Source organism: Sminthopsis crassicaudata, chromosome 1 (assembly GCF_048593235.1).
Source record: "Sminthopsis crassicaudata isolate SCR6 chromosome 1, ASM4859323v1, whole genome shotgun sequence".
Taxonomy (NCBI): Eukaryota; Metazoa; Chordata; class Mammalia; order Dasyuromorphia; family Dasyuridae; genus Sminthopsis; species Sminthopsis crassicaudata.
In genome coordinates this window covers 601,397,193-601,425,029 of record NC_133617.1, presented here as the reverse complement: position 1 = coordinate 601,425,029, position 27,837 = coordinate 601,397,193, and the positions used below count along the sequence as shown (strand labels likewise).

General features: G+C 38.2%; 1 protein-coding gene across 4 annotated transcripts in view; it reads right to left on the bottom strand.

Moving 5' to 3' along the window:
* Positions 1 to 20,660, bottom strand: part of MIER3 (MIER family member 3) — a 30,741-nt gene extending 10,081 nt beyond the window's left edge. Inside the window, exons 1-9 of one of the 4 annotated variants that reach the window (XM_074282476.1) lie at positions 20,537 to 20,660; positions 18,236 to 18,519; positions 15,302 to 15,447; positions 7,740 to 7,874; positions 6,021 to 6,141; positions 5,051 to 5,136; positions 4,790 to 4,862; positions 1,520 to 1,671; positions 394 to 475 (exon numbers count right to left, since the gene is read on the bottom strand). In XM_074282476.1, the coding sequence (XP_074138577.1) occupies positions 394 to 475; positions 1,520 to 1,671; positions 4,790 to 4,862; positions 5,051 to 5,136; positions 6,021 to 6,141; positions 7,740 to 7,874; positions 15,302 to 15,400 (748 nt within the window). In that variant the 5' untranslated portion in view covers positions 15,401 to 15,447; positions 18,236 to 18,519; positions 20,537 to 20,660. Of the gene's footprint in view, positions 1 to 393; positions 476 to 1,519; positions 1,672 to 4,789; positions 4,863 to 5,050; positions 5,137 to 6,020; positions 6,142 to 7,739; positions 7,875 to 15,301; positions 15,448 to 18,235; positions 18,520 to 20,112; positions 20,128 to 20,262; positions 20,342 to 20,536 lie in introns of those variants that run through there. The other 3 variants (XM_074282475.1, XM_074282477.1, XM_074282478.1) reach the window with 3 other exon arrangements.
* Positions 20,661 to 27,837: the final 7,177 nt, after the last annotated feature.

Here is a 27,837-nt window from a genome sequence, read left to right as displayed (position 1 = left end):
ACATACATTCCATTTATAAAATGGAAGTAATTTAAAACATGCAATAATTTAAAGCCACTAAGTACATACAAAACACAATTAAGCAACAGTGGTCATTTTATCAGTGCCATGAAATAATTTTTTGAAAAACTGTCATTTCTGACATCTTCTTTATGTTATAACTGATTTTTCAATCAGGTTGTAGTGATAGGGACAAAAAATTTATTTTGAAAACTTCTAATGTAAATAAAATCAGAGAAGAATTTTTTTTTTTTTAAAGGAATGTTATGAGGATCAATGACTAAAAAATTCTGGAGGACCCGAGCTCACTATTTAGCTAGACTATGAATAAACAAAGAATCCTTAAGAAAGGCCTCCACTCCTCCCATCACCTGCTTTTCCAGAGCTTCTTACCTTGAGATGCTTTTCCATTGCTGCAGTATCTTTCAATTGCTTCTTTTATGTTGTGATTACATTTGAGAAGTTCATATAGTGCCTAAGCCAGAGGAGAAAAAAAAAAAAAATCACCTGAAATTTATACTTAATTCTGCAACTAAGAAAATGAGCTAACTAACTCATTAAGCCAATTTTTAAGAAAACTGGGCTAAAGAAAACGAGCTTGAACTTTGTAGCTCTTTATTATAGTTGTTCTGTCATATTCTGCCCTGGACTTTCATCTCTATTTCTGTTTTGCAGCTTAAGAAAGAAGGCAAGTGGAGCCAATTGGGATCTTGTTCATCCAAGTGCAGGAAGCTAGTGTTAGTTGAAGATCCTAAGCTACTTTTGCCCCCTTCCATCGCCGTTCTGAGGAGAGCAACCCTGCTGCTCTTCTCTGTGGCTCTGATGTTATAAGGGCTCCTTCAGAGCTACCTCTTCTGAGGGATGAATGCTAGGTGAAAGTGGGAGCTGTATGATGCCAGAGTTTCTGCAAAGGAAGGGGAAAGTGATAACTGTATTCCTGGCTCCCTCCTCCCTTATCTCTACTACAGCCCAACCCTAGGAGGAAATAATAAGCAGGACTGAAATGTAGATTAGCTCATAAAAACACCACTGCTGAGGTCTCAGGCAACATTATTACTATGATGTGAATTTGTGAATTTCATATTTATTGATGGTAATATATATATTGTGTGTGTGTGTGTGTGTGACTGTCTAATGACATCGTTTTATGTTCCTTCTAATTGGCAACACAGAAATTTTTTGGTAGGTATGACTGCAAAAGTGGTTTAAAAGGAAGAGACCCTCAGCACTGCATAGTGTTCAGTATGCTGTGGGAGCTCAATAGTTATTCAAAGCTATTGTATGTTGAGTTTGTTGAGCATTTTCTCCAAACATATGAGAAAATTCTTATAAATGCTCAAAAAGCCTAATTAAAAACAAATAACCCCTATCATATAATTTATTATAAAACTTATGAGACAAATACTTTATTGCTAATCCTAAGAAAACTGAGGGCATACTAACTACTCAAAAATAAACTTCTTTAAAGAAGTTTCTTGAGAGAGGATTAATTTCAACTAGAAAACAACCCAATACATACCTGCTCATTATCCCTTGTGTGTGTTCCCTCAGAGGTCCGGGTCATCGTTTTTTCATTTCCAGTTCTTAAAGAGGTCTCAACAAGATATTCTTTAACTTTGCTCTCTATAACCACATCAGGAGTCCACAATAACTGATCTTCATTTTCATACACTGGTAAAGAAAGTTCCATTGATTTATAAAAACCATGAAATTTACTTATGAAACCTGCAGACTATTCTTTGACATTACTAAGAAATTGATGGATTTCTGATTACAAAAAGTTGGGTCTGCTCATTCAGTCTCTCATTGTAAAACTTTTTTTCTTTTCATGAGACTAAGATTGCCAATGGCTAATCAAGATAAGATTTAGGTTTTTTGGGGGAGAGAGGCAAGGTTTGGAGGAATGGAGAAGTGTACAAAGACACCAGGAAGAGTTTCTTATCCTATTCACAAGAGGGAGGGAAATATCTGACAGACTTTGATATAATCAAAAGAAGCTGTGATAATTTCACCTGACTTGAATACTATGCTGAATTACCTAGAAATGTTTATCTAGTGAAATCACAAGGAAAATAAGAATTAGTCCAGACTAGAGATGCTAATAAATCTATCATGTTGATACCCAAGGAAAGTATATTTCTCTTCACCAAGTTTTTCCCAACAGACCTAAAAATGTCTTTGAAATGAAAATGTGATTAAGTATTACCCTTTTTTAGATCTCCCTAAGAGGTCTGATGAACTGATGAAATTGTTAGAACCCAACTATAGAGATACTATCACTGCACCAAGGGTATATTTTAAGAAAAAAGAAATCTGTGCATATAAATCTTCAGGTATAGGTCATGAATCTAAGAACTATCAATATCCACTGGCTCATGTGCACTTGACCGTGCTCTGGAAAGTTATCAACTGGTGTTTTGCATTGTACTAATAACTACATTCTATTTGTAGGAAGACTGACTATCCTTCTCTCGTGTCAGTGAATTTTTAAAAGTGCACACTATAAATTCAAAATGTAGTTATAATAGAAGTCTCAGATAATAAGGTTAAAAAAAGTAAAAATAAGGCAATAAAATAAGTTGACTGATTCTCACATGTGGCTTGCAGAATGCCTCATAGAGTTTTTAATTACTATTAAAAAGTATTCAGCTCAAGTCATTCCACAGAGAGAACAAAAGTAAAACATTCCATGAATTCAAGAAAAGTAGAAAGAATATCCCTTCTGGATTTTGGATATAAAACCACTCTAGTGATTCTAGAGAGAAGGACAAATGGAATCTAAAACAAAAGTCATTTTACAACTTCTGTCAAGGCAGCTTTCCTCAACCACCTTGAAGCAGGGTTCTGCTAAAGATTTTGGTTCCAAGATAGCAACACTTCCTTTAACTTGAGGTTAGGATCTATCTCATTAAAGGGTTAGAGGTGATAGGAAAGCTGAAGAAGGAACTTTTTCCTCCCCCTTCCCATCTTCCCAATTTTTATCAAGTGATGTTACTTTCCCCCCTAAGTTCAAAAGGGAAAAACAAATTAAGTTCATGAAATAAGTACTATTAAGATATGGAAATTTATATTTTCCATTCTCTCATCCCCAAATCAAAAACACAAAACCTCCCATTCACTGTCTTGCCACATTTAAAACAAGTTTGCAATGTCTACCTAATTCTGACGTGAAAAGATACAAGGCAGATGAAATTTCAAATAAAATGGGGAAATATGGGAAAAGAACATTCCCCTAATCTTGAAATGCAGTGATAGAATGAATTGAACTAAATGAAATGAGTATTGGGCTAGATGCTGGCAGTCTTTGCCATCAAAATCTTTGCCACTACTATGGAAAAAGGATGAGAGCTGAATCTAGTAGAGATACTTATTCTCCCTTTCCTTAAGGCGCACAGAAGTTCACTAGCCAGGTATGACCATCTATCTCTGTAATCTCTGTATCTGCTGGACCCCTGAGAGTAGGAGATTATGTGAATTTGGGAGTTCTGCACTGCACAAAAGTTAAAGGCAACTTGGTATCTTCACTAATGTGGTAAGCCCCCCTAATGGGAAGGCTGCCACATGGCCGGAAAAATGGACATTAAAGCCTCTGTAGTGATAAGCACTGATACTCACTCTGGCAGTAGCTGCTATGCTCCCAAGAGAAAGGAAATAGAAAAAATAACTATAACATGTGTTTGGGAGAGCATGGAAGTGTTCAAAAGGTGCTTCAGCACCTCAGAATAATAAGCAAAAAAGGTCACTGAATCCAACTCATATCCAAGCAAGCATCTCTCCTGCTACTCCTGTTATTGGGGTGCACACAGCCTTCCCCGTAGCCCAAGGTAAAGCTTTCTAAAATGTCCTTTCAGAAATTCCCACACATTTGGTGTTCTGTCTCCTGTGGCCAAGAAAAGGATGTCTAATTCTTAACGATGATTCAAATATCTGAAAACAATGATTCAATTTCTTGCTGCCTCAATAATGTCCCCCAAGTCTTCTCTTTTCCAGATGAAACTTTCTTAATATCTTTAAATGATCCTTCCCTGGCCTAATTTTGAAGCCCTTTACCATTCTGGATACCCTCATCTGGTCATGTTCTAGCTTGTCAATATTATTTGTCAAGAGCCATTAAACTCCAAGCATTTGCCTGCTTACCTTCTTCCCTGCTCTGCTATAGGGCAGCAAGTGGATTTCCCCTGTCCTTTTTTCTGCAAATGTCTTTTCCTTAATAAATACTCAGAATTCTCTGAAAAGGTGATAGCTATGACATTCTCATGACTCTTAAAGATCATTCAAATCTGCCATTTTCTATTAGAGTGTTGCTGTTGCACTGATTTGCTATTTACAGGACTGTTTGGGTACAGAGCTGCAAAGAGATGGCCCTCATACTCAGATTTTTGATATTTAGGGGAAAAAAAAAGAGAAAGAAAAAGTTCAGTTTGAATACTTCCCATAGCAATAGGGCAAATCTAGGCTGGGTACAAAGAAAAGCTTCCCAATAATAAATTTTCCAAAAGTTGAATGGGACTGCCTCAAGAAGGAATGAGTTCCTCATCTCTGGAAATTGTTGAGTAAAGGCTGTTTGTGGAACATTATGGAGGATATTCCTGATAGGCAAAAGTAAGATGTCCTCTGAAATCTCTTCCTTACTTTGCTATCCCTCAATTCTGTGACACAGCCTGATACCAGTGAACTGGTTCCCTAATACCTGTCTTAATAATTCTGTGATGGTTGGGCCACTTTCTATTTATGTAGCTTTACAAGGATGAATTAATCAAGCAAAACCCTTCAAAATCCAGAATCTTACCCTTTTCGTTACCGCCGTACTTTCCAAGATAGGGTGGAATTTCAGCTTGATATTGTAAACCCACCATTATTTCCTAAAAGAAAGTTTAGGGAAAAAAAGAGCTGAGTGTTATATGCTGGGAATGAATATTCATTATTAAGTAATTTAAGAAATACAATTTTACACAGCTCAAAAAAAAAATTTCTATTTTTGTTTTAGAATTAATAAAAATGACATTCTGGATCAAAAGGCCTGAGGGGAATTGTTAGTCATTCCATTTACCTTCCTTAAATCTTCAGATGAATTACCAGCATCTGCTTCAACATCTTCACCTTCTGATTCCTTATCTCCATCATAAGTAGTGTTAGCTTTATACATAACCCAAAAAAGAGGGGGGAAAGTTAATTTATCTGTTTAGGGATTGAGAGACGCACAAAGATAAAGCACAAATTGCTAACTCAAGTAAATTATAAATATGTCTTTTTACATTAGCCAAAATAGGATATTATGTTCTTATCATAATATAAGTGTAAATGGTGTGAAACTATGTGCTTTTTTTATTTGGAAAGTAATAGCTAGCTAATGTGCATTAATATTTACTTAAAATTTAAAGTACTATAAATTCTCATTACTATAACCCAGAAAATGACACATATTAGAATTACCCTTATGTCCATGAGAATAATGTTATCAACAGTTCTTTACAAATATAGATGGATAACTCAAATTTTTTTTTAATACTTTGATATAAGGCAAGTTAGACAGTTTTATGTTTATATGAGGAAAGATGTAAGGGATAGTGATGCTATTTCTATTCAATAACTTATTCAATAATTTTGAGCTTTGATATACTCAAGACTGAAGGAGAAAAGTAAGTCAAATAAAATGCCAACAATAATAAAAATCTCCTTTTGAGCACTGATGGGATTTTCAAAACCAAGGTAGCAAGAAGGATTTTCTCTACCAACAAAAAACTTCTGTGAAATTTCATGGCTGAACTGAATAGTTACCATAGCAACAGGTGAGTCTAATGACAGAAAACAGATAATTTGTAAAGATTAGGCTAATTTATTTATTTTAAAAGGCACCACATTTTTCCTATACCCTGATAAACATAACAGATTTGAATTATGTTAGCATTTGGATAGAAATTGGGTAGTCATTTAAAAATATTCTGAACATTAAGCTATTAAACCCAAGAAAATGTCAAAAAAAAAAGCTGTAATTAGCCAATAATTATTAGTTTTCCTACATCTTAAAGGTCGAGGGAAGAAATCTGTAGCTTCATGTGAAGTGACTGACGGTGTTAGATCATCAGCAGAAGACTGTGTTTCTTCATCATCACCTGACAAGAGGTCTTTTGCTATTTCCTCCTACATTAGAAAAAAGGCAGGCTATAGTTAGAGGTGAGCAAATTTCATCATACTTTTAACAAATTAAGAATTGCTTGAAACCATCTAGGTTTTAAAAGAAATGGATTTCATATTCTCCTGTAATCTTAGTCCAAGAATTATAAATATGATCTCAATTGCAGCTTAGCAATTCTTGAAAACTTGGAAAAACAATGCTCTTACTCTGCTTAATCTGTGAAAATGCAGAAGGTATGCCTAAAGCAACAAATCAATTTTTAAGAAAGACTTTCATAAGAAACAATATCTAACAGAAAAACAAAACTTGTCAAAAACTATGTTATATATGTATGTACATATATATTTTAAAACCATGAAATATATTAGGTATAATTATTCTTCAGGCTCACAAGGTATGACTTATGCTTTACACTGTAGTTTGAAATTTTAACAGACTTCAGAAAACCACCTAGCAAACTCTACCTATCTGAGGCCAAATCTCAAACCCTTTGGACATTAAAAACCTGATAATTCCTATCAGTTATCTTTAACTTTATTTAATTAGATATTTCAATATCTCGTTTACTTATAAGCACAGCGTGAATAAGCTGTATCTTTAAAAAACACAGGACTATGAAATAATAATCTTATTAATAAATAGGATATACTAAAACGATGAACAGTATTATTAGAAACTTCATTAATAAAGCAGAAATAACCCAGAAGAATTGGAATGTGAATTCTCTTTAGAGTTCTCTTTCTTCTTCCCTAACAGACTGTAATTCTCATATCCTGGTAAAGTGAGAAAGGAAAGTGGTATGTTGTGTGTAACTTCTCTCCTTTTAGATTGTTCCTTGTACACTAGGCCAATTTAGGTAGGATTTCCCCTCCTTCCAGGCAACTAAATCAAGAAAATTTCAGGCCACGGGTTATGTCAGCTGGACCTGCTGACATCACTTAAGAGGGATCTGAATATCCCACTACTGGGCCTATAATGCCACTGATCCAAAGTTGAATATACTTAAGTTGCTCTTAAATTTGCTCAAACCTCTCCTAGTTAGTTAAAAGAAGTTCTCTTCCTAAAGGACATATTAATTTAGATATCACTATACTTAATGTTTCTTAAAGCTCATATATTACAAGTGTATCTAAATTTAAATACATTGTATCCATTATAATAAAGCCCAAAGTCATGGGTGAATCCACAAATTTGTGTAAAATTATTAATAATTAGTGTTTACAAATTATTTGTGACCAAAAAAACCCCAAACCTAAACCTACCAATCAACAAGTACCAACTATGTTGCAGGCTTTGCATCAGGAGCTCAGGGATAGAAAAGCAAAAATGAGCTTACATTTTTATTTAAGATGAGGCCAAAGGCAAGAGAAAAATATAAAAGACAACAGTAGAATGTAAGCTCTTTGAGAGTAAAGACTATTTCACTTTTGTTTTATAGCCTCAGCATCTAATTTAGTCCGTAACTGAATTGAAGGGAACAAAAATTCATATCCAGATACAAAAAAACCAAAACCAAAACCAAAACCAAAAAATAGCCAAGAGCCAAAGATGATAAAAAATTTTAAATTTTAAATGGTGATAAACATAATTAATGCTGACTTACCTTGTCCAGTGTCATATCTGGTAATTCATCTGCAAGTTCACTTGGGGAGCTATTTGCACTGGAACCTGCTATTCCCGGAAGAGTCGATTCATAGCCATAGAATGCCAGCAAATCTTCCAAAGGCATATTTCCTTCCTTGTCAAAGATATAAACAACATATATGTATTTTACAAAGAGAGTCCATTACTGAATTACAACTAAACAATATATCTTTACACATTCTAAAAAGTATAGAAAGAAACTAAGCTATTTAGAGTGTATCAAGAGAACAAAGTAATTAACTAGAGGCTGAGGTGGAAACATCAAAACTTCAATAAAATGATATTTTTTAGTTGATGAGTTCAATATGCTTTTACAGAAAAGATTACAAGAAACTGAAAGTCCCCAAATAAGTTGTTTTTTTGTGCAGATGCTTTTCATTTTCTACATCAGTATAAAGGTGATTCTTGCTAAAACTTCCACTGAAGCAACTGCATGAGGTGCTGCTGGCTCAGATTGCTTGTGAATTTCTCCTACTTTCTCACTATGAGAGAGAATTTAGTGGCACTGTATTAATTGATATGTCTCTATACTCCCAGAAAGAATGAACTTTTTCATCATTTATTAATTTATGCTTCACTCTAATTAGAAAATGAACAGCTGGCAATTGCTACTGAAAATTTCCTAAAGTATCTGGCCCTGGCTATTATATAACGAGAACATTTTCATGTTACTGATGTGAAGCTACAGTTGTCTGATACTGAACTCTCCTTGATCATCTACAGTAGCTAATATTATTAACTCCACCCTCTTGCTTAAGTCTCTCTTTCTCTTCCTAATTCTCCTTCTACCTCTCTGATTGTTCCTTCTTGGTCTTCTCTGCTTGTTTCTCTTCTGTCACACTAGCACAAGAGTCCTTCAATGTTCTATCCTTCGCCCACTTTAATTCTTTCCCTTTAGCTTTCTCATATGCCTTCATGGCTTAAATTATTGTCACCAAATCGAAGACTCTTAAATATATATATATATATATATATATATATATATATATATATATATATATATATATATATATATATATATATATATATATATATATATATATATATATATATATATATATATATATATATATATACACACACACGCACACACATCCCTAGGATTTTGTTTCCTCATTTCCACTTGCTTGCTGGACTCTCCACTTGTATGTACCATCACACCTTAAACTCAACATGTTCAAAACTTAACTCATTATCTTCCTTCCCCTAACTTCCATATTTCTGGTGAGACCACCACCATTCTCCTAGTCACTTGGGTTCAAAACCTTAGAGTCAACTGGAAAGAGGGAAAGAGTGGACCAGATTTTATGGAGTTGCTAAAGAGTGAAACTATTTGAAGAAAGACTTGATTGCAGACAGAGATTGTGACAGAGAAAAATACCTTTCAAAACACCTTCGCACGTATAGGCTATGGAAGCAAGGTGGGAAACCACCTAGCTGACCAGACTTGAAGGACTAAGCTCATGGAAAGTCTGATGAGAAATGGAACATTGATCAGGACTGCTCTACCCTGAAAGACAAAGTACTAAGGGACCAATGATCAAAGAAGTAAGATGCTAACCTACCACTAAGAGAACAAAACCTGTGAGGCAGTATTGTACTGTGTTATAAATGTATAAAATGTATAAATGTATGAAAGCTAATAAGCAAATATAACTCTTAAACATTAATAGATTCAGTACCAAGTCTAGTATTATATTTTAAATGAGACTTGAATTCTAATATAAATGTTGTCATGTGTTTGCTTATATGCCAAGTTATTTGTTGAATAGTCAGGATTACTGCATGTCATTTGTGACTGTACAATTTTACTGAGTTTCTCTATGTTAATTTTTGAAGCTTATGATCAGAAATTAAAATATAATCAGAAGCATCTATAACTATTTCAATTTTTAAAATCTCATATACTACATAACACTTCACACATAGTTTCTGCAAATCTGCTTCTGCTTTTGTCACCTTGTTCCTGCCACTCATTTCTGACCTGTCCTCCCTAACCACGATACCTTCTCTGCCCCAGAACCTATTTTATTATTTACTAAGTTCTGTTAATTCTATGTCTGCACATCTCCCTATTTCCTCCATTCTTGTACCAACATTCCATCTTAGGCTTTAGTTATTTCTGCCTCCACAATTGTCACAGAATTCTATAAGCTTTTTCTATCTCCAGAGGATCCTCCCCTATCCAGTGAGTTCCTCACACCCCTTCCAAAGTAATCTTACTAATATAATGATCTGATCACATCATAACTTGACTCAAAAACTGATCTGAATGCTAAAACACAGATCTGTAGTCTTGCCATTTAAAGGCCTCCATCATCTCGTGACAAACTACTTCCCAGTCTTCTAGCATACCATTCTCCTTTCTATGCTCACAATGGAAACAACTGGCCTACTCACTGTTCCTCAAGCTCATCCAATGAGCTCTGACTCTCGTATCTTTGGACAGTCTATATCACCAATGCTTGGAAAACATTTCCTTGACTTTTCTATCCCAAGGCTTAACTTAAGTGCTACTTCTCTTTCCCCTAAAGGCACTCACCACCCTTTCCTTCCCATTATCTCTCCTCAATCTCTAGGCATTCATTTTGCCCAAACTGTATCAGTTCTATCTCTCCTCCCTGTCTGATCACCAACTTCTTAAAAAAGATGGTGTCCTATATCTCCTTTGTATCTTTAAAGGTAAGCCCTTCACTAGGAGGTGGTTAAAGCCAATACTTACTATGATCATTTAGAGGACAGCACTTCAGTACAGAAAAAGGAAGTCACTTGTCTAAAGTCATAGAATCACCTTTGATTCTGACACAGTCAACTTCAGTTATGCTACGATTCAGTCACTAAGTCAGTCTGATTTGTATAAATTATTTTTAATTGTCATTTCTGACTAGATAGAAATAATTTCGAAATTATCTTATTGTAGATTGTTTTTCTTATTTAATTTGAAATGTATTTCAAACCAAATTTATATATGCTAAATTCCCTTAAAAAGCATTTTAATTCAAACACATAAAGAAGGTTGATGGATTAGGAAAGGTATAGTAGAAAAAACTCTCAATTTGGAGTCAGACAACCTGGCTCTAAATCTTGTTCCTGCTATTTATGACTGTGTAAGGAAATCACTGACTCTTAGTTCCTTCCTCTGCAAGTGGAAGTATACTAGATTACCTCTTAAAGTCCCTTCCAGTTTTAAATTGATGATTCTCTGTTAACTAATTTAACCTGTAATTTTTAGCAACTTGTATTATTAAATTCCAAACAAATGTCACTCACCTGATTTAATAGCTTACATGTTTTTGTGAATACAAATCTATTATGATTTTTGAAAAGCTGATTTAGATGTATAGATCTAAAGAATACAGTCCATTGTGAAAATTAATCATGATGTAATTTGAAAAAAAAATTTCTGATAAGCAAATATCAAAAAGCATCTAGAGTGAGGCATTGCTAAACATATAAATATAATCCTGTATTCTTTAAAATTTTATTAAACATTAGAGATGTCAGAAGTAGAAAAGTTGTTTTAATCTATTGGTTAGAATTAAAGTATTTTTTATATATAAATTTTAATAAAATACGCTAGAGCTGAAGCAATTAGGTACTTAAAAACAGAATGAATTTATCCATAGTGAATTGGTAGTATAACTAAAAAATTTTAATACAGTGTCCTATTTTAGGGACTCAAAATACCCTTTAAAGAATTTTTTTCAATAAGTCTGTCTTCTGGAACTCATCAGTGATAAGTATATTTTTAAAGATGAAAACTTCCCCTAAAGACTTTAATAGTAGAACGAATATTTTAAATTCATGCTTTAAAATAAGTTATCAAAAGAAAAGGACAACACCTATTAGTTTAGTTCATTTAAACTCCTCTCTCTCCAAACCTTTACTATAGTCATTAAATAGTTTAACTGTTAGCAGCACTCCTAACAACTCCTTTCTAATTTCTTGTTATCTATTGGAGACACTAAAAATGCTTCAATCAAAAAAAGTGGGAAGTAGTAATTACAAGTCCATGAATGATCAAACGTGCTATAAATAAAACGTGTTATAAAATTATTCATGTTAAAAAATATACTAAGGCCAAACTCATAAGTGTCATGTCTCTAGAACCACTGAACAGTGTATAAATATGGCATTTTCCTATAATTTTTATGATTCTATCTCTACTACACTATTTCTCAGTCCTGTAAGTGCTCATAGCTCAGAGGTACCTAACATAGCTTGTGTTGGAAAGTCCAGCCAAGGTGGAGGGGGAACAAGTAGAGAGGGCATTCTCTTGGCCTGCTGACTGGCTATGTCTGTTGTCAAAGGACTTGTCTACCTAAATTCACAACTTTGCCACCAGATTGGCAGCAGGGTGTTTGTGGTTTTTTTTTTAATTCCACACCCTGAAATCTGAGTTAATAGAGACAGTACCCACACCAGTGAAATGAAAGATTCTTGAATGATCTGCCCTGCTTACCTTTATTTAATATAGATAAAAATCCACTAATTCTTTATAAAACATTCAAATATCTTTAAAATATACTTGAGCTTGATAAAGTCCTGCTGATGTGGCACTGTGTGCCTATCTTACCCCTACCCAATAAACCTTTCTATATGCTTTCTATTACCACAAATTTCTATCTAGAGATGGCAATAAGAAAATGAAGGTAAAGTTTTAAAATACTTTCTAAAAGTTAGAAAGACAACCAATTAGATACAGAAAGATAAGTCTCTCTGTGGAGCTGCAGTTAGGAGTTTTTTGATCTATAAAACAAAGATAGGATAATTTATTAGTAGGAATTTCCAAATAAAATGAAAATCATGGCTATGATATCATGCCCTATGAATAACTAAATGAAGACAGAGCAGTCAGACTGTATGCTATCTGAGGTTAGAGATTATGTCCTATACCTCTCTGGATCTCCAATCTAGCACACACTGGGAACTCAATAAAAGCTTTCTATTGGTAATGACTTTTTCCTCTAACTCTTTAAAGACTTTTTTTTTTTTTTTACCTTTGCAAAAAGTTCATTAAAACATAGGCCAAAACATTTGTTAAAGTGGATTCTTCAGAAAGGTAGATTTCCCAGTAGGAATATGAAGTAAGATAACATAGTACAGGAATTCCCCACACTATCAATACAAAGCCAACAAAGCCATCCCAAACAGACAAGTTTTCTAATGCTCAGAAAGGTAAGGTAAAATAAGTTGCTCATAGACAAAGATGGGATTTAAACTCCAGTTTTCCTGACTTCAGGTTCAATATATCAGTCTCTAACTAATGAAACATATAATCTACAGGAAGATGGTCAAACTGGTTAAAAAAAATTTGTGGGCTTCTACATTTTGGTTATTTTCTGCCTTTCTTAATTAAGCATTCCAAAACCTTTTATCAACTTATTCATAAGTTTTTAAATAAAACAAAATAATCTCCCTTCCACCAAATTCCAAAATAATGTTCTAAAGAAAAAAACGCATGCATGATGAGCATGACAAAAATTTACATAAAACACTGAAAAATGAATATGAGCCATTGTTTAAAAAGAAAATTCAACATCATAACATAATGCAACATAAAAGAATTCCAACCAAATTTCAATTATTTTATTCTATTTTGAGACTTAAAACTTAAATATAAGAAATATGTCTCCATTCTCTCCTATTCAGGAGGAATGGATTGTCTTTAAGGGCACACAAGTAAATCCAACACAGAACTCAAAAGATCTCAAGTCAAACTTTTTAAATTTGGGAACAGTACCGATAAGGGAAAATTTACATTCTCCCTTTTTCTTCCTCTAATCTCTAGCCCTCATTTATCTAGGAAAGCATGCTGCTATCTAACTCTTGAATGATGTGTGAAAAATAAGCTGCTAACCTGGTCACCTGACTTTAACTCTATATCATAGCTCTGCTACTATGGGACAGAGCTACCTCATAAACCTAGGTCGCTAATTCTTCTGGATTTAAAGGTAGAAAGGATACACTATTGAACATGAAGAGAAGTAAGCCCAGGCAAAGTCCAAAGCTGAATAGTAGAGGTTCAACAGCTAATTGAGCATTTCTTTTGTAAACGTCATCACCAAAACAATTTTTGTGGTCACTCTATCCACTTCTCAGTAGAGGGTAAATAAAAGAATTTTCTTCTTAAATCAGAGAATTTCCTAATGTATATCTCCTTAAATTTCCAATTTGTTTTGTTTCCATGGGAAATTTACAGAGTATATATCTTTGAATATTTGCTCAGACTTCAGACTGTCAACAAAATATAGAAACTAAATACATCTAATTGCATCTGTGCAGGTCAGGAAGAGATGAGTACTCAACATCAACAGACAGAATCCAAGGTTCTACACCTATGATATAAAAGTAAATAATAAAAAATAAAAATATATCAGGCCTTAGGGATGTTTGAGGATGTGAAGTCCTTTAAATTCTCCAGGCAAAAGACGTTACATAAATATCGAGTATTATGAATACTAGGAGTAAGGGATGTAACTAAGAAAATAACCTTTGCAATAGTCTGGGTAGAAATATATAAAGAAGGAAGTTAGTTTTAGATAGATGGAGCTTTATGTGACCAATGTAGCAACCAAGTTTTAATAATTATTAGACACTTAAACATATGACACTTGAGATACAAAAAAATCTCCTAAGGGTCATGCCTACTAGGTACTTACAATCAGAAGGAAAAACTAAATTATAGTCCTGCTGTCTCTTCTCCATCCTCATATATTACATATACACTCAAATATACTAAGATACATTAAATAAGACAGAATTTTCAAGAAGTATCTTTTGCATATAGATCCTCTTTTACCAAGGCAAAGTGAGCATCTGGAAGATGAGTGTATCCTCTCTCCATTTACCTATTTTTCTCTTATTAATTTAGATGTAACTGATTGGGTATGTAACATATGTAAATTGGCTCTTTGTTGAATACCCACTCATTTGTAATATTTAATAAAATTTTTCTAATAATGTAGCTAGCCTCCAGAAGCTAGCACCTAGGAATACTTTTTCTATCTAGTTGTTTCACATGCATATTTTAAAGAAAATATATTTATTGTGAAAGAGATATGCAAAATAGGGTATCTATGTTTGATTTTTAAAAGATGATTTTTAGGAAGTATTTTACTGACCAACATTTAAAAGTTAAATATAATGTGTCCTCTTTAAATAGTTTAGAAGTATTCCCTATTTGGCATAAATTCAGGACTAAAATGGCAAGGTATTTGGTCTTTTATAAAAAATGCTGTACTGGGATTCAAGAGACCTACATTCTAATTTAATCTACAAATAATTTATGACCTTAGATAAGTCACTACATGGCTGTGACTTGGTTTCTTCAACTGTAAGATGGCTGTAATAGTTGTCACCATACTTCCCTCATAGAGGTAGTATGAGGATAAAAATGAATTAATAATAGAAATTATTAATTGTGCTCTAAAATCACTGGGTGGAAACCCTTCATATTAAGCTTTGTTAATATTTTTAATCTTGTTATGCTGAACAGTACCATAAAATAATCTTTCTTACCTTTTCTAAATCTTCTATTTCAGAACTGAAGTTTTTGCCCTCATCCATCATTTCTTCTTCTTCAAGAGTTCTTTCATCATCATAGTCATGTACCAACATTTCAGCAGTGGGGTCAAAATCATGATCCTCAGAAGACAAAGACCCAACTATAATAAAAATAACCCAAGTCACTTGACATATCCATAAAATGCATAAAAAGTAAAATTGTGTTCTTTAAACTACAGGTCTACAGGTTTCATTAAATTCATTTCCTTGTAGCCTATAAGATAAAGCACAATAATACAAGATCCCATTAATGCTACTTTACCCTTACTACCTAAGAAGGCTTCCTAGTTCTTCAGCTCCTCCAAAGAAGCTGGTTTAGACATGGCTCAGAAGCACAGTAATGCATGAGCCTGAAACAACAGTTGACTCTGAACAGTCGGTGGTAGGCTCAAATCCTGGCTCTGACACAGATTTTACTATCCGTGTGGCCTTAGGTTAAACTTTCTGAAACTTGGCTTCCTCTCTTATGTCGTGAGAAGACTTGGCTTCTAAAGACTCTTACACTAGCTCTAGAGCTAGGATTCTGGCAGTTCCAATAACTTTTATTTTTGACATGACAAAGCCAAACTTACTTTAAAAATCTGAACAAATAAAAGCAAAATCAGAATACAGCCCACAGGCAAAAAGAAATTTAATCTCTTCAGCTGACAGATTCTAAGTTTCATGAGGACAGGCTGAGTCCTAATTATTTCTGTATCTTTCCAGTTTTCATTTAAAATAGGTGTTTAACAGATAACCAAGATGCATCATTAAAAATCCCCTGCTTTTTAAAAGTGATTTAGTTCATACAGAAGGAAGACATTTTTCAAAAAGGAAACAATTTCTTAAATCTGGTTAGTTATGGGCCATCTGTTTGCCAAAGCAATTCATTCTTTGAAAGAGTTGTCACTTTTTCATTTCTGTAAAGCTCCATTGTTATGGTAAAATAAAAGTGTTAGACTTATTTCCTAATACATCTTAAAGCTAAATGATAAAAAATTTAAAAGTTCTTAAGGATTATTTTGGGAAAAGGCATGTTATTAAGACATTTCCCCAGCATTTTCATGTATGATGCTACATTCTTTAGCTCATCAGTTTGCTCATCTTCTTTTCAATATCAAAATTAAACACAGAGGGAACAGTATTTTTCAATAAGAAAACAAAACAGTAAACAGAAAACTGGTGACAAAATCTCAAGAGCCCTGTCACTAAATTTAAGGGGAAAAAATGGCTTTCCTTCATTTGTTTCACACTGATATTTCATTCAACTAGATCAATTATTTTTCACTATTTAAGAACCCCATAACCATTTCAATACTTCTTCTGACTTCACAAAACCCCAATCAACTTTCCTAAAATAATTGCTATAGAATGTAATTCTTTTAAGTTTATTTCTATAATGATAATCTTTAAAGGGAAAGAAAGAAGAAAAAAAAAAAAAAAAAAAAAGCCTGTCTCAAGAGATGGCTATACCTACCCGAACATTAAAGCTTTAGTGAACCATAAAGGGACCATTTTCTCCCCAAAAGAAATGTCAATTTGAAAGGACTAAAACAAAATATATGCCACAAAATTTTGTTTTCTGGATAATTCCTGGAAACTTCTCTCGTTCTTGAACTCTGGGTTTAATTACATTATGTTCTGCTACCCAGATTTCCATGGTACTTGAAGGGTACTTGATTCTATATGTACCTTTTAATTGAAAAATTATATAGAACAATGACTACAAAGTTTTCTGGGAGCTTTGCAAGATTCTTGCACAAATATGTCTATGATATATATTAGTTGACTAATTTAAAAGATGTGTTTTATTTGGTTACCAAGACTGTAATGTCATCAATTTCACTTTTCTTTTCACTTATATCTATAAAACAACAGATAACTAAGTAAAATAAAACCAAAAACCAATTATCATCATCACTTAAGGTGGTTGGAATTATAAAATCATTAATTTTACTTTAATTATTATCGCAAAGAAATTTATAAAGCACAGACAGGAATAATGATGTTTTCATTTACAATTAGACTATTTAAAAAAAAAAATAACTCAGAAAAATTTATCAGCCACGAACAATTTTCTTAGTTCATGAAGTGATATCCTCCATTTAGATGTCTTTAAAAAAATTTAGACAGAATTCTGTGGCTTTAATGCCACATAAATGGGAATGTATTAAGTGCTGCTATTTTTTTTTTTTTTTTTTTTTTTTTACCAAGTATTGTCAAAGAGAAGGCATTACCATCTGCTGGATTAAATTTTAAAAACATTTTCTGAAATGTATTCTAGTTGAAAATTATCTTTAAATCTCTTTGTATCATACTAAAACCAACTTACTTAAGAGTAATGATATCTATTCTACTAACCTCAAATATTAAGTCATTTGGATATAAATTACTTAATGCTATTTAAAGAAATCTGTTTCAAGTATGATAATCAGTTATGTGATAATAATTTGATTCTACTGAAAGCATCTTGAGGAGTCAGTCACTTTCCCTGTTCCCTTTTTTACTTTAATATAGACTTTTCCTTTATGATCACACTCATAAACAGAACTGGAAGGGATTTCAGAGACCTTCTAATCCAATCTTCTCATTTTATAATCATTAGGACATCAGCCCACTTAAGTTTCCAACTCAAAACCCGCAAAATAAATTTAATCTATGTGAGTCAAAATAAATTGTGTGGGAAGGCAGTATTATGTGGTCCCCAGTCCAGAAAGAACAAATAACTATCAATAATATTTAAGTGTCGAGTCACTATCTTGCAAAATCCCAAAGCAAAATCTGAAGTTAGTAACTAAACAGTATTCTAAGAAAACTTTCTAAAGGAGTGTTTTTTCAGGCCTGCCCCAAATTTGATGGCTAAGAGTCAAGACACATACTATTTAAAAAGCAAACATTCATTTTTGTTACCTATACGCTTAACTTCAGTGGAACTAAAGGTGAATTTTCCCAACTGGTCCCGTTAAAAAACAAAAAAAGTCATATGAAAAAGACTAGGACTGTTTTGCTCCTCGAACAATTAAATCATAGGATACAGAATAAAACGGAGGATCGCTGAGAGCATCTAGTTTGCAGTTGGGGGGGGGTGCCTCGGGCCGGAGCTCCTCCAAGCCCCGTTACCACTCGCCGCCCGCTGGGACCACGGAAGGGGGAAGGAAACGGGACAAACCTGGGCTCGAACTTCCAAAGGAAGCCTAGAGAGGAGACAGAAGAAGAGAAGCGGGGTTAGGGCAGTCGGGCCGGAGGGCGATCGGCGCCAAGCCCGGAGAGGAGCGGCGCGCAGCGGGCTCCTGGACGAGCGGGAGGCGGGGCCCGAGGCAGCCCGCACCGGAGCCGCAGCCCGGCCCCGCGGCCCGCGGCCCGGCCCGCTCCCCCCGCCCCAGCCCCTCCCGGCCGCCTCCTCTTCCTCCCCAAGTCCCCCGCGCCGCAGACTCGCCGCGGGCTGGGGGGGAAGGAGCTCGGCGCGAACCGGCAACTTCCAGCCGCCCTTTTAGCTCAGGAAGTTACCAAGCTCCGGAGAAGCGAAACCGGCGCAAAGGGCTGGTAGCGCCGAGGCTGCCCCGCCATCCCCTCCCGGGCATCCCCGCCTCCCTCCGGCCCCGTCGTCGCAGCGGCAGCTAACGAGCCTCCCGACCCCCCATTGTAACGACGCCACACCTCTCCCTGCCCTCCTGGCCTGGCCCCACGGCTCTCCCTCCAGCCAGCCCCTAGGAGGGCTCGGGAGGCCCGGCCCGGGGCGCAGCCTCTCGTCCCCCCAAAACGCCGCCGCTAGCGTCCCCGTCCCGGCGGCCGGGATGCAGTGGCTCTCGCTTCCCGGCTGGGCTCCGTCCCAGGGATGCTCCTGCTCGTTTGCTCAGGCTGCCCGAGGTGGAGCGCAGCTCCCACCCAGACCCCTTCCCGGCCTGCAAGCCCTCCCGCCCGCCGCCAGCCGCCCCTCCCTCCGTCGGCCCGTCCCGCTCCGCTCCACCCCCCCGCCCAGCTCCATCGTCGCACAACTCCGCTCCCCCTCCCGGGCCTGCGGGAAAGCTCCGGACCAGGGCGGGGGGCTGCCCTCTCCATCGCCAACTCCGCGCAGGGACACTCAGTACCCTCACCTCGAGCCATCCTCCCAGGGGAGCCCGAGCAGCACCCCCCACACTAGCCCCGAGTTCAAACGCTTCAAAGTGGGCCGGGGAGCTGGGGTGCAGTTCGGGCTGCGGGACAAAGTGGGGGAGGGTCTTAACCTGTTCCCTAGGGGCGCCTCCCGACCCCAAGCTCTCCCAGCTCCGCCTGCAAGTCCCCAGCAGATGGAGGGGCGCATCCCGCCGCTCACAGGAAAGTGCCGTCCCAAGCCCCGGGGCTGCGCAGCCCCAGCTCTGGGCCGGAGGTCCTCCCCTCGCCTTTCCCTCCGCGGGGTGAGGAAGCTGCCGCCGCTCCCCCTGCCTTCCCGGCCCCGGAGCGCTGGCGCAGCCCACTGCCCGCTTTGCAATCCGGCCCCGGGAGGGTGGGGGGGAGGGGGTCGACGGAGGCTCCGCCGGTTTCCACCCTCCTACCTCCAGCCCAGAGCAGGGAGCGGGTACCGCCAGTTCCCCGCGTCACCCCAAGCGGGAGGGATTCCCGGGGCCGGGCGCTGCGACCATCCCCGGGCCGAGACTGGCCCCGGGCGGGCGCCTCGGTCCCCTCTCCATCCCCCGGCCGAGCTGGGGCCAGCGCCGAGCCGGAGCGGCCGCTGCCGCTGCCGTCGCCGCGGCCTAGTCCCGGAGGAGCTCAAGCCCGCTCCCGCCCCCCCAGCCAGCCCCACCACCGACCCGGTCGCCTCGGAGGGTCCCGGAGCCAACCGCTCGGCCCAAGGAGAGGCCTCGAAGGGCAGCCAGAGTCCCTTGGGCCGGCCGAGCAGTCGCCGAGCCCAGCGGGCGCCCGGTCCAGCCCCGCCGCTCCTGCCCGGTTTCCCTGCTCACCTCCGCCATATTGGTACCTTTAGGGCGAACGAGCAGCGCTGCGCCCAGTCCCCGGATGGGGCCGCTGAGCCAATCGCAGCCGCCGCCGCCGCGGTCGGCCCGGCGCACCCGCCCGGCGGCGGAGGCGGCTCGGCCCCCATAGGGCAGGGAGCGGGGCAGGGCGACACCCCCAGCCCGGCCAAGCTCACCTACCCCGCCCCAGCGGCCCCCTCCAGTCCCGCGAAGCCCCCAACCCCCGCCGCCCTGCCCCGGTCAGGCCGGGCCCCCCACTCACCCGCCCGGGCTTGGGGCTTCGACAAAGTTCCCGCAGCCTTGTGGGGGGGACGCGAGTGGCCAGACGGCTGGTCCCGGGAGGTCCCGGGGGTGCAGGAGCCGAGGGTCTAGACGTGGGCGCTAGCCAGCAGGGCCAGGCCGCCGCAGCCCCCGAGGCGCTGGAGGGGCCGCGCCGGGACTGCTCCGAGGACAGCAGGGGCTCTTCACCCTGATTCCTCCTGGCGGTGGCCGGGGTCTGTGGGCTCAGAGCAGGCGGGACAGTTCCTGCTCCGGGGGAGGAGACTTGGGAGTGCGCGGCCCCGGGGGGTGGGGGTGGGGCGGGGGCGGGAGAGGAGGGGACCGCGGAGGAACCGACCCTTCTTGACGGGGACTTGAGGCCGAAGGACGGACACCTCTCTCCCTCAGATTCCCAGAATCTGGGAGGGGGAGAAGGAAGAGAGCCAAGACTTTAGAGGGTGCGAGGACGGACTGACAAACTGTCGGACAGACCGGGCCAGATAGGAGTGCGTTTGGCCAGGCAGGACAGGGGCTGGAGAGCTGTAGAGGAGCTGGAAAAGCAGGACCGGGTGGCCACGGGCTGGTGCCAGATAGGCAGGCAGGGAGGGGGCAGACCGGCACTGGGCAGTGCCAAACAGGGAGAAGGGATGCCCATATTAGACCCATGCCAACATACGAGTTTGGGGAGAACGATTCTGGCATAGTTTCAGGGAAAGAAAAATTAATTATATGTACAAAACTGGACATCAGTTTTTTTTTTTTTTGTTTTTTTTTTTTGTTTTGTTTTGTTTTAAGGATTCAAATAGCGGGTAGTTGTGATAAGGTTAGCCTGGCCCCGTACGGGGTCGGGATGAGGGGGAAAGGAGGGACAGAGAGTTAAGGGAACCTAAAAGACCTGTTGGGAAGATCAGGAGATCTTACCAGTGGATCCAGATGGAGACACAGAGCTGGAGGTGGGGCATTTCCCTGTTAGTTTAAAAGCTTAACCTGTACATTTTGCACTGGGGGGTGGGGGGGAGGGAGAGAGAGATGGTTTGATAAAAATGAGAGAAGCAACAATGACCTGTTGATCCAGAAAATTGCCTTGTCGTCCTTTATACCACGGAAATTTCCCTGTTCTTTGTAGAGGTAGTTGAGGGTGAATAGGGCAGGTTGGAAAGTCACATATACCCAGAGATTTGCCCTGTCACGTATACCAAAGGATTTCTTCCCTTCTCTGTCATGCACCCCTATTCTTCCCCCCAGGAAGAGTAATTCTGACAAGGCAAAGATTCTATTCCAAATCTACTTGGTATCAAAGGACTTAGAGCTGCAAGAGAAGAGGCTCTCTGGTGCAAACTCTTCATTTTTACTGTTGGGAAACTAAGGGTTAGGAAGTTATTAAGGGACTTGGTTGCACCTTGGCCGAGCTCAAAGAGAGGTCATCCTAAAAAAGGAAACTGGGAAAACAAAGTAACTATTTTCAGAGAGGGTTATAAGAAGACATAGTGGGATAACATCAGGAAAAGGTGAAAGAATCAGATAGCTCTGGGAGGAATATAAACAGGAGAAAAGGCAAAGAGACAAACTGGGGGCACAAGAAAGGTTTCTACATTAAATCCTCCTGGGAAATGATCAAGCAAGGTATAAATATCTCTGGAATACAAGCATCCTCAGAAAGGGGATTTTTTCACCCCAAGATACGTGAGGAAGATGTCTTTGACAATGAGAAAAGTTGTACTTGAAAGCCAAAAATTTATAATCTACATTTATCTGTCACTTTTAAGATTTATAAAATGTTTTTCTTCTATCTGCCTCATGACATAGGTAAAAGAATTATGTTATACTTCTTCATATAAGGAAACTGAGGCTTAGATGCCATGTGACTTTACCCAAAGTCATAGAGATTAGTGTCAAGAGCCTGGACTTAGGCAGACCTTCTGATTCCCATGTTCTCTCTGCTGCTCTACAGGCTGGCTAGTCTTTACAACTCATGCCATGGGTGAAAGTTATTTATTTATGGAAATTTTAAGGAAAATTACTTTAGCTATTTCAAAACACTATAAACATGTGGAAAAATACACTTTCCCTGCTGTGAAAGATATCTTGCGACCTTTTGTCCAGTCAAATAACTGAAAAATAGCTGAACTTTGAAACTCCAGTCTTGGCACATACTACACGTGCAGTTCTCAATGAGGCGTTCAGACTTTTTAAAGTAAAAAATGGTTTGAAATTAAGTGCAAAGGATTAGCTTTAGAAAATGTGGCCATGGGCATGCACTGTGGACAGTGCCATTAAAAGTACACATGGGGAAGCATGACCACACAGAGGGAACCCTGAGGCTCAAAGCAGGATCCCAGTTCCATAATTCTAGCCTGAAGAAAATGTCCTCCATAATCTAGCTCAAAATCTGAATATACTTTAAGATTCATGTCAGCCACCTTAGCCATTTTTGAGAAATGCATAAGATCTTGGTTATATGATGAATAACTGGCATTGACAGAACTTTGAGAAAGCCTTTACATACAAGATCTCAATTGGATCCTCACAACATTGTGAGACAGGTGCCATTTACTCCATTTTACAGATGAATTTCTCTTAGGCTTAGCCAAATGACTTACCCAGAGTTATGCAGCTAGATATACTTAGTATCTCTGCTAATTCTTTTTACTAGGTTGTAAAAGGATTAATATACCCATTTTTGATTTTGATGACTTATCTTGCTGTCCATGATTACGTTTATATTAATGATATGTATTTGCTGGGTGTTGCATAAAGATTCATAGGAAGCTAAAATGTAGAGAAATTAGTTGGTATCAAAGTGTGTGTGTTGGGGGGGAAATACTTTTTGATTGTCCACGGGAGCTACCCCAGGGTCATAAATGAGAGTAAAGAGAGTCTTATTTATCCCTCTCATTTTATAAATGAGGAAACTGAGGAACTTAGAAATTAAGTGATTTATACAGGATGACATGGCAATAAGTAGTTCAGATGGGATCACTGAAAATAGGAACATTTTACTATTTAGTCTTACACAATAGATTCCTGACTAAACTGAATAAAGTCTGAGAGGAGAAAGAACAGTTTAACATTTCTTCTTCAGACCAAGATTTCTTAGTCAGGTAAAGATAGAAAGCCTACTAATCTTAAGTGTCTTTAACAACAATATTGCTACTGATAAATTACTGCCTTCTCAGTAGAAAAAAAATCTTTATAGAACATGAGATGAATTAAGTATATACATAGAAAGTAACATATTTAGTACAGGAATATTATTTATCAAGGAAAGAATATTGAATTTAAAAATGTTGGATTCAAATTCTGACTGCTATTTACTAGTCTTCTGACCTGGGACTATTCATTTACCATTACAAGACCTGTTTCCTCATCTGAAGAATAATAATGCATTGCTGATGTGAAAAATTCCTTTCTACTTTTACCTCCCTTTGCACTCTTAGTCCTCTCTAACCCAGCCTTATTCCTCCAAAATTCTTCCTGTGGCCTCCCATTCATTCCATTGTACCCTTTGGAATTTCTGCTCTATTGTAAGCAAACTGCCATTTATTCTGCAGCTCTTTACTTCACATTCCTTCTATCTTTTGGTGTTAAAAGAACCCAAATCCTTCTGGGAAAAAAAAAATTATTCCTGATTACACTTTGCATTATTATGGAGTGCTCCTTCTCCCGGGAAACTTGAAACATTAGACCAGGAAAAGTAGTCATACTTCTACTTCTTGTTCCTTGATGCCTCTTCCAATGATCCCTTTTTACTCTCATTTAGTAATGTCTTCTCTTTTGAAGTTTACTTCAACCATCTTTATCCTTGTAACCTATGGACCTTCGGGCCAATTTTCCTATGTTTTCAAGGAGTTCAGTGCTAGATTTGAAGTGTCTCTGTCCCTCATACTTTATTTTTAATTCCACATTCTCTTTCTCCCTCCACTCCCTTCACCTATCGAGAAGGCAAGAAATCTGATACCTATTACACATATACATTCATAATAAACTTAATTTCCTATGTACATGTTGATATTCCCTTTATTACACTGTCTTTGAGTTCATCAACTTAGTTCCTATGACCTAAATCTTTGGTCCATCACTTACCCATAGCAGTGGTCATGCCTTCAATTTTTACTAACTGTGCCTCCCCCATGATCTTAAACTTTGAAATTCTTCTTTCTGAACATAATTTACCATCATACCAAACCAAACTTTACTTTGCTCCTTTTAATTCTAGTTTTTGTCTTGACTGAATTCTAGACCCTCCATTCCTTCCTAATTCCTGTTCTGCCTTCACTTAGCATTCTTCAAACTCAATCTCATGGTAAACCAGTTTAACCATAAACTGTCTTTTACTCTTGAATCACCTTGTGCTATCACCATTTATATCTTCAACCAAGACTCACCCCCAACACTTGTCTTCTCTGCCTTACTTTTTGACTGTTGAACTTCTTTGAAGAAAGTCATATATAACTAGGTCCATTAAAATTTGATGTTATCTAATCTTAACTAGGCCTTCCAATAGGGTATTTAAATTTTTTTCTAAGACCACTTTTCAATCCACTTTCTTCAATAGTTATTCCAAACCATCTCTTATCTCTTTTATCCCCATCCCTCTGAATCCTATCCCTACCAATAGATGACCTCATTTCTTTACTAAGACAAATGGGTATGTCATGAGATCACTCATCTCTTTTATTCTATCCCTATCAATTCCAGTCTGAAAAAGAGATGATTTCTTGTGAAGGCCAGATCTCTAATTGTACTCTTTAAACCCATTTCCTCCTGTAAATCTCTCCTCCTCAACAATCACAGTCTTCCTCTCACTTTCTATCTTCTGCTTTTCATTTAGTTTCTTCCATACTGTCTGCACACATACTCAAATCTCCATCATCTTAAAAACATTTTTTCCTATTCTTTCTTGCGATTTCTAGTATATCTCCTCCCTTTCACTGTTGAGTTTATAGAAATAGTATTCTATTCACTGTCTCCTCTTTCTCATCACCCACACCACTTTTCTGAAATTACTCTCAAAAGTTACCAAAAAATCTCTTACTTGGTAAAACCAATGGCCTTTCCATAGCTCTTTTCTTCTCTGACCTCTTCACCTTTTGATCCCTACTCCTGGAAACTCTTCCTTTGGTTCTTTCACATCACTGGTCTCTCTCTTGATTCTCTTGCTAGGGTTATTCCTTTTCAGTCTCCTTTGAGGTTTCATTGTCCATATTTCAACAGGAATTAATATCCCCCAAGGATCTGTCCTAGACCTTCTTTTCTTCTCACTTTGTTCTTTCTCTTTTAGTGATCTCCTTGCTCTTATAGGTTCAATGATTGTTTCCATAAGGTGATTCTAACACCTTTTTACACCTAACTTTGTTCTCCATTTCTGTTTATTCATAAATTGTTCACCTATCCATAAGCCTGATAAATGATATGTTCCAAAACTTAAAAATATAGTTTTAATCTTTCTCCTGAATTCCATTCCCATATCACCCATTTCTCAGTTGACATCTCTACTTCAATGTCTTGACAACATCTCAGTATGTAAACAAAAAACCCAAAACATCAAATTTCCTTGGTAATGCTTCAAAAGTCTCTATTTTGATTAAGTACTCTATCACTCTGCAAATCATCCATGCTCAAAACCTTTGAGTCATTCTTGGTTGATTTTACTTCTGTAATATTTCTCACATCTGCTATCTTCATTGAAACTTACCAACATCTTAGTTCATTCATATTCTCTTGCCTAAGCTAGTGTAAGAGCCTCCTATTTGAGTTTTCAGGTTCCAGTTTCTACCTTCTCCAACTGATCATCCATCCTACTGCCAAAATAATTTTCTTAAGGTCCAGGTCAGACCTTGTCATTCTCTAACTCTAAAGCTTTTTGTCTCAACTGATTCTAGGGCAAAATAAAAATGCCTGAGGCTAGTTTTTAAGACCCTTCACTATCTAGCTTTGATTACTATTCTTTATGCACATACTTTGCAGCAAAATTGGACTTCCACTTATTCAGAGAACATGATATACTACCGTCTCTTGCTTCCAAATATTTCTATAACTGTCTCCTATTTTTGGATTATAGTCTCCCTCATCTCCACCTCTATGAATCCCTCACTTCATTTGAGACTTAGCTCAGATGTTACCTCCTCAACTAGGTCTTCTAACCTAAAGCTTCCCAATCCTCACCTGTAATGTTCTCAGAAAGCAGGTTTCTTGGGGAGCTTCTGGAAGCAGCCTTAGTTTCAGTTCAATGTAATCACCCCAAATGCAGCCAGGAGTTAAAGTCCAGATTCTTTACTGTCTCTCCAAATCTCATCTTCACTGGGGTTTGGCTAATTTTCTGGAGGACTTCTGGATCTTGGTTTCAGTGTTCTCCTGCCTCCACTTCTGTCTTCCTTCTTTCTCCCCGACTTGTGAATCTCCTCGACTTGTGAATCTCCTCGACTTGTGAATCTCCTCCACATGTGAATCTCCTTGACATGTGAATCTCAACTGAATCCTGGCGCTGAATCTTCTGAAGTCCCCAGCCAGTACAAACGTAGAAGTTGAAATGAATCTGATTCCGCCTCTAAGAGAGTGGGCTTGTGGGCTTCTGACTTGTGAATCTCCCCAAGTCATTCCTAATTGTGAATCTCCTGAAGTCCATCCTAATTGAGGCTCATAGCTTATATATGTTCTCTAAAGGAGTGAATGTGTGAACGAATGTGTGAACTCCTTTAGAGGTGTGAATACCTTGTTTCAAGTTCTGGCCCATAACACTCACCAATTAATTTTTTATTTAAATTTAATTTTTCAAAACTCTGTATTTCTTTTACCTTTCCCTTGGAATGAGGGAAGATAAAAACAAAACCCTTATAGTGGATATGCATAGTCAAACAAAACAAGTGGCCATGTTTAAAAATTATATCTTATTCTGAACCTTGTATCCATTTTTGTCAGAATATGAGTAGCATGCTTCATTCCTTATTTTGGTATTGTAATAGGTCATTACCTTGATTAGACCATTCAAAGACTGTCTTTGCATTGTTATTGTTACTTTATAAGTTGTTCTCCTGATTCTGTTCACTCTGTATCAATGGATATGGATAACCAGGTTTCTCTAAAACCATACCTTTTATGATCATTTATGACACCATAATATTCCACTTCATTCATATACCATAATTTGTTTGGTCCTCAATTCTTAATGCCTTTTTACTTTCTTAAACTCTCATGCTCTTATCTGTGTGCAGGCTGTACCCTCATGGCAGAATATAAACAATTTGAGGGCAGAGGGGTTTGTTATCTGTATCTCCAAAGCCTAGCTTGATTTCTTGTATATAGCAG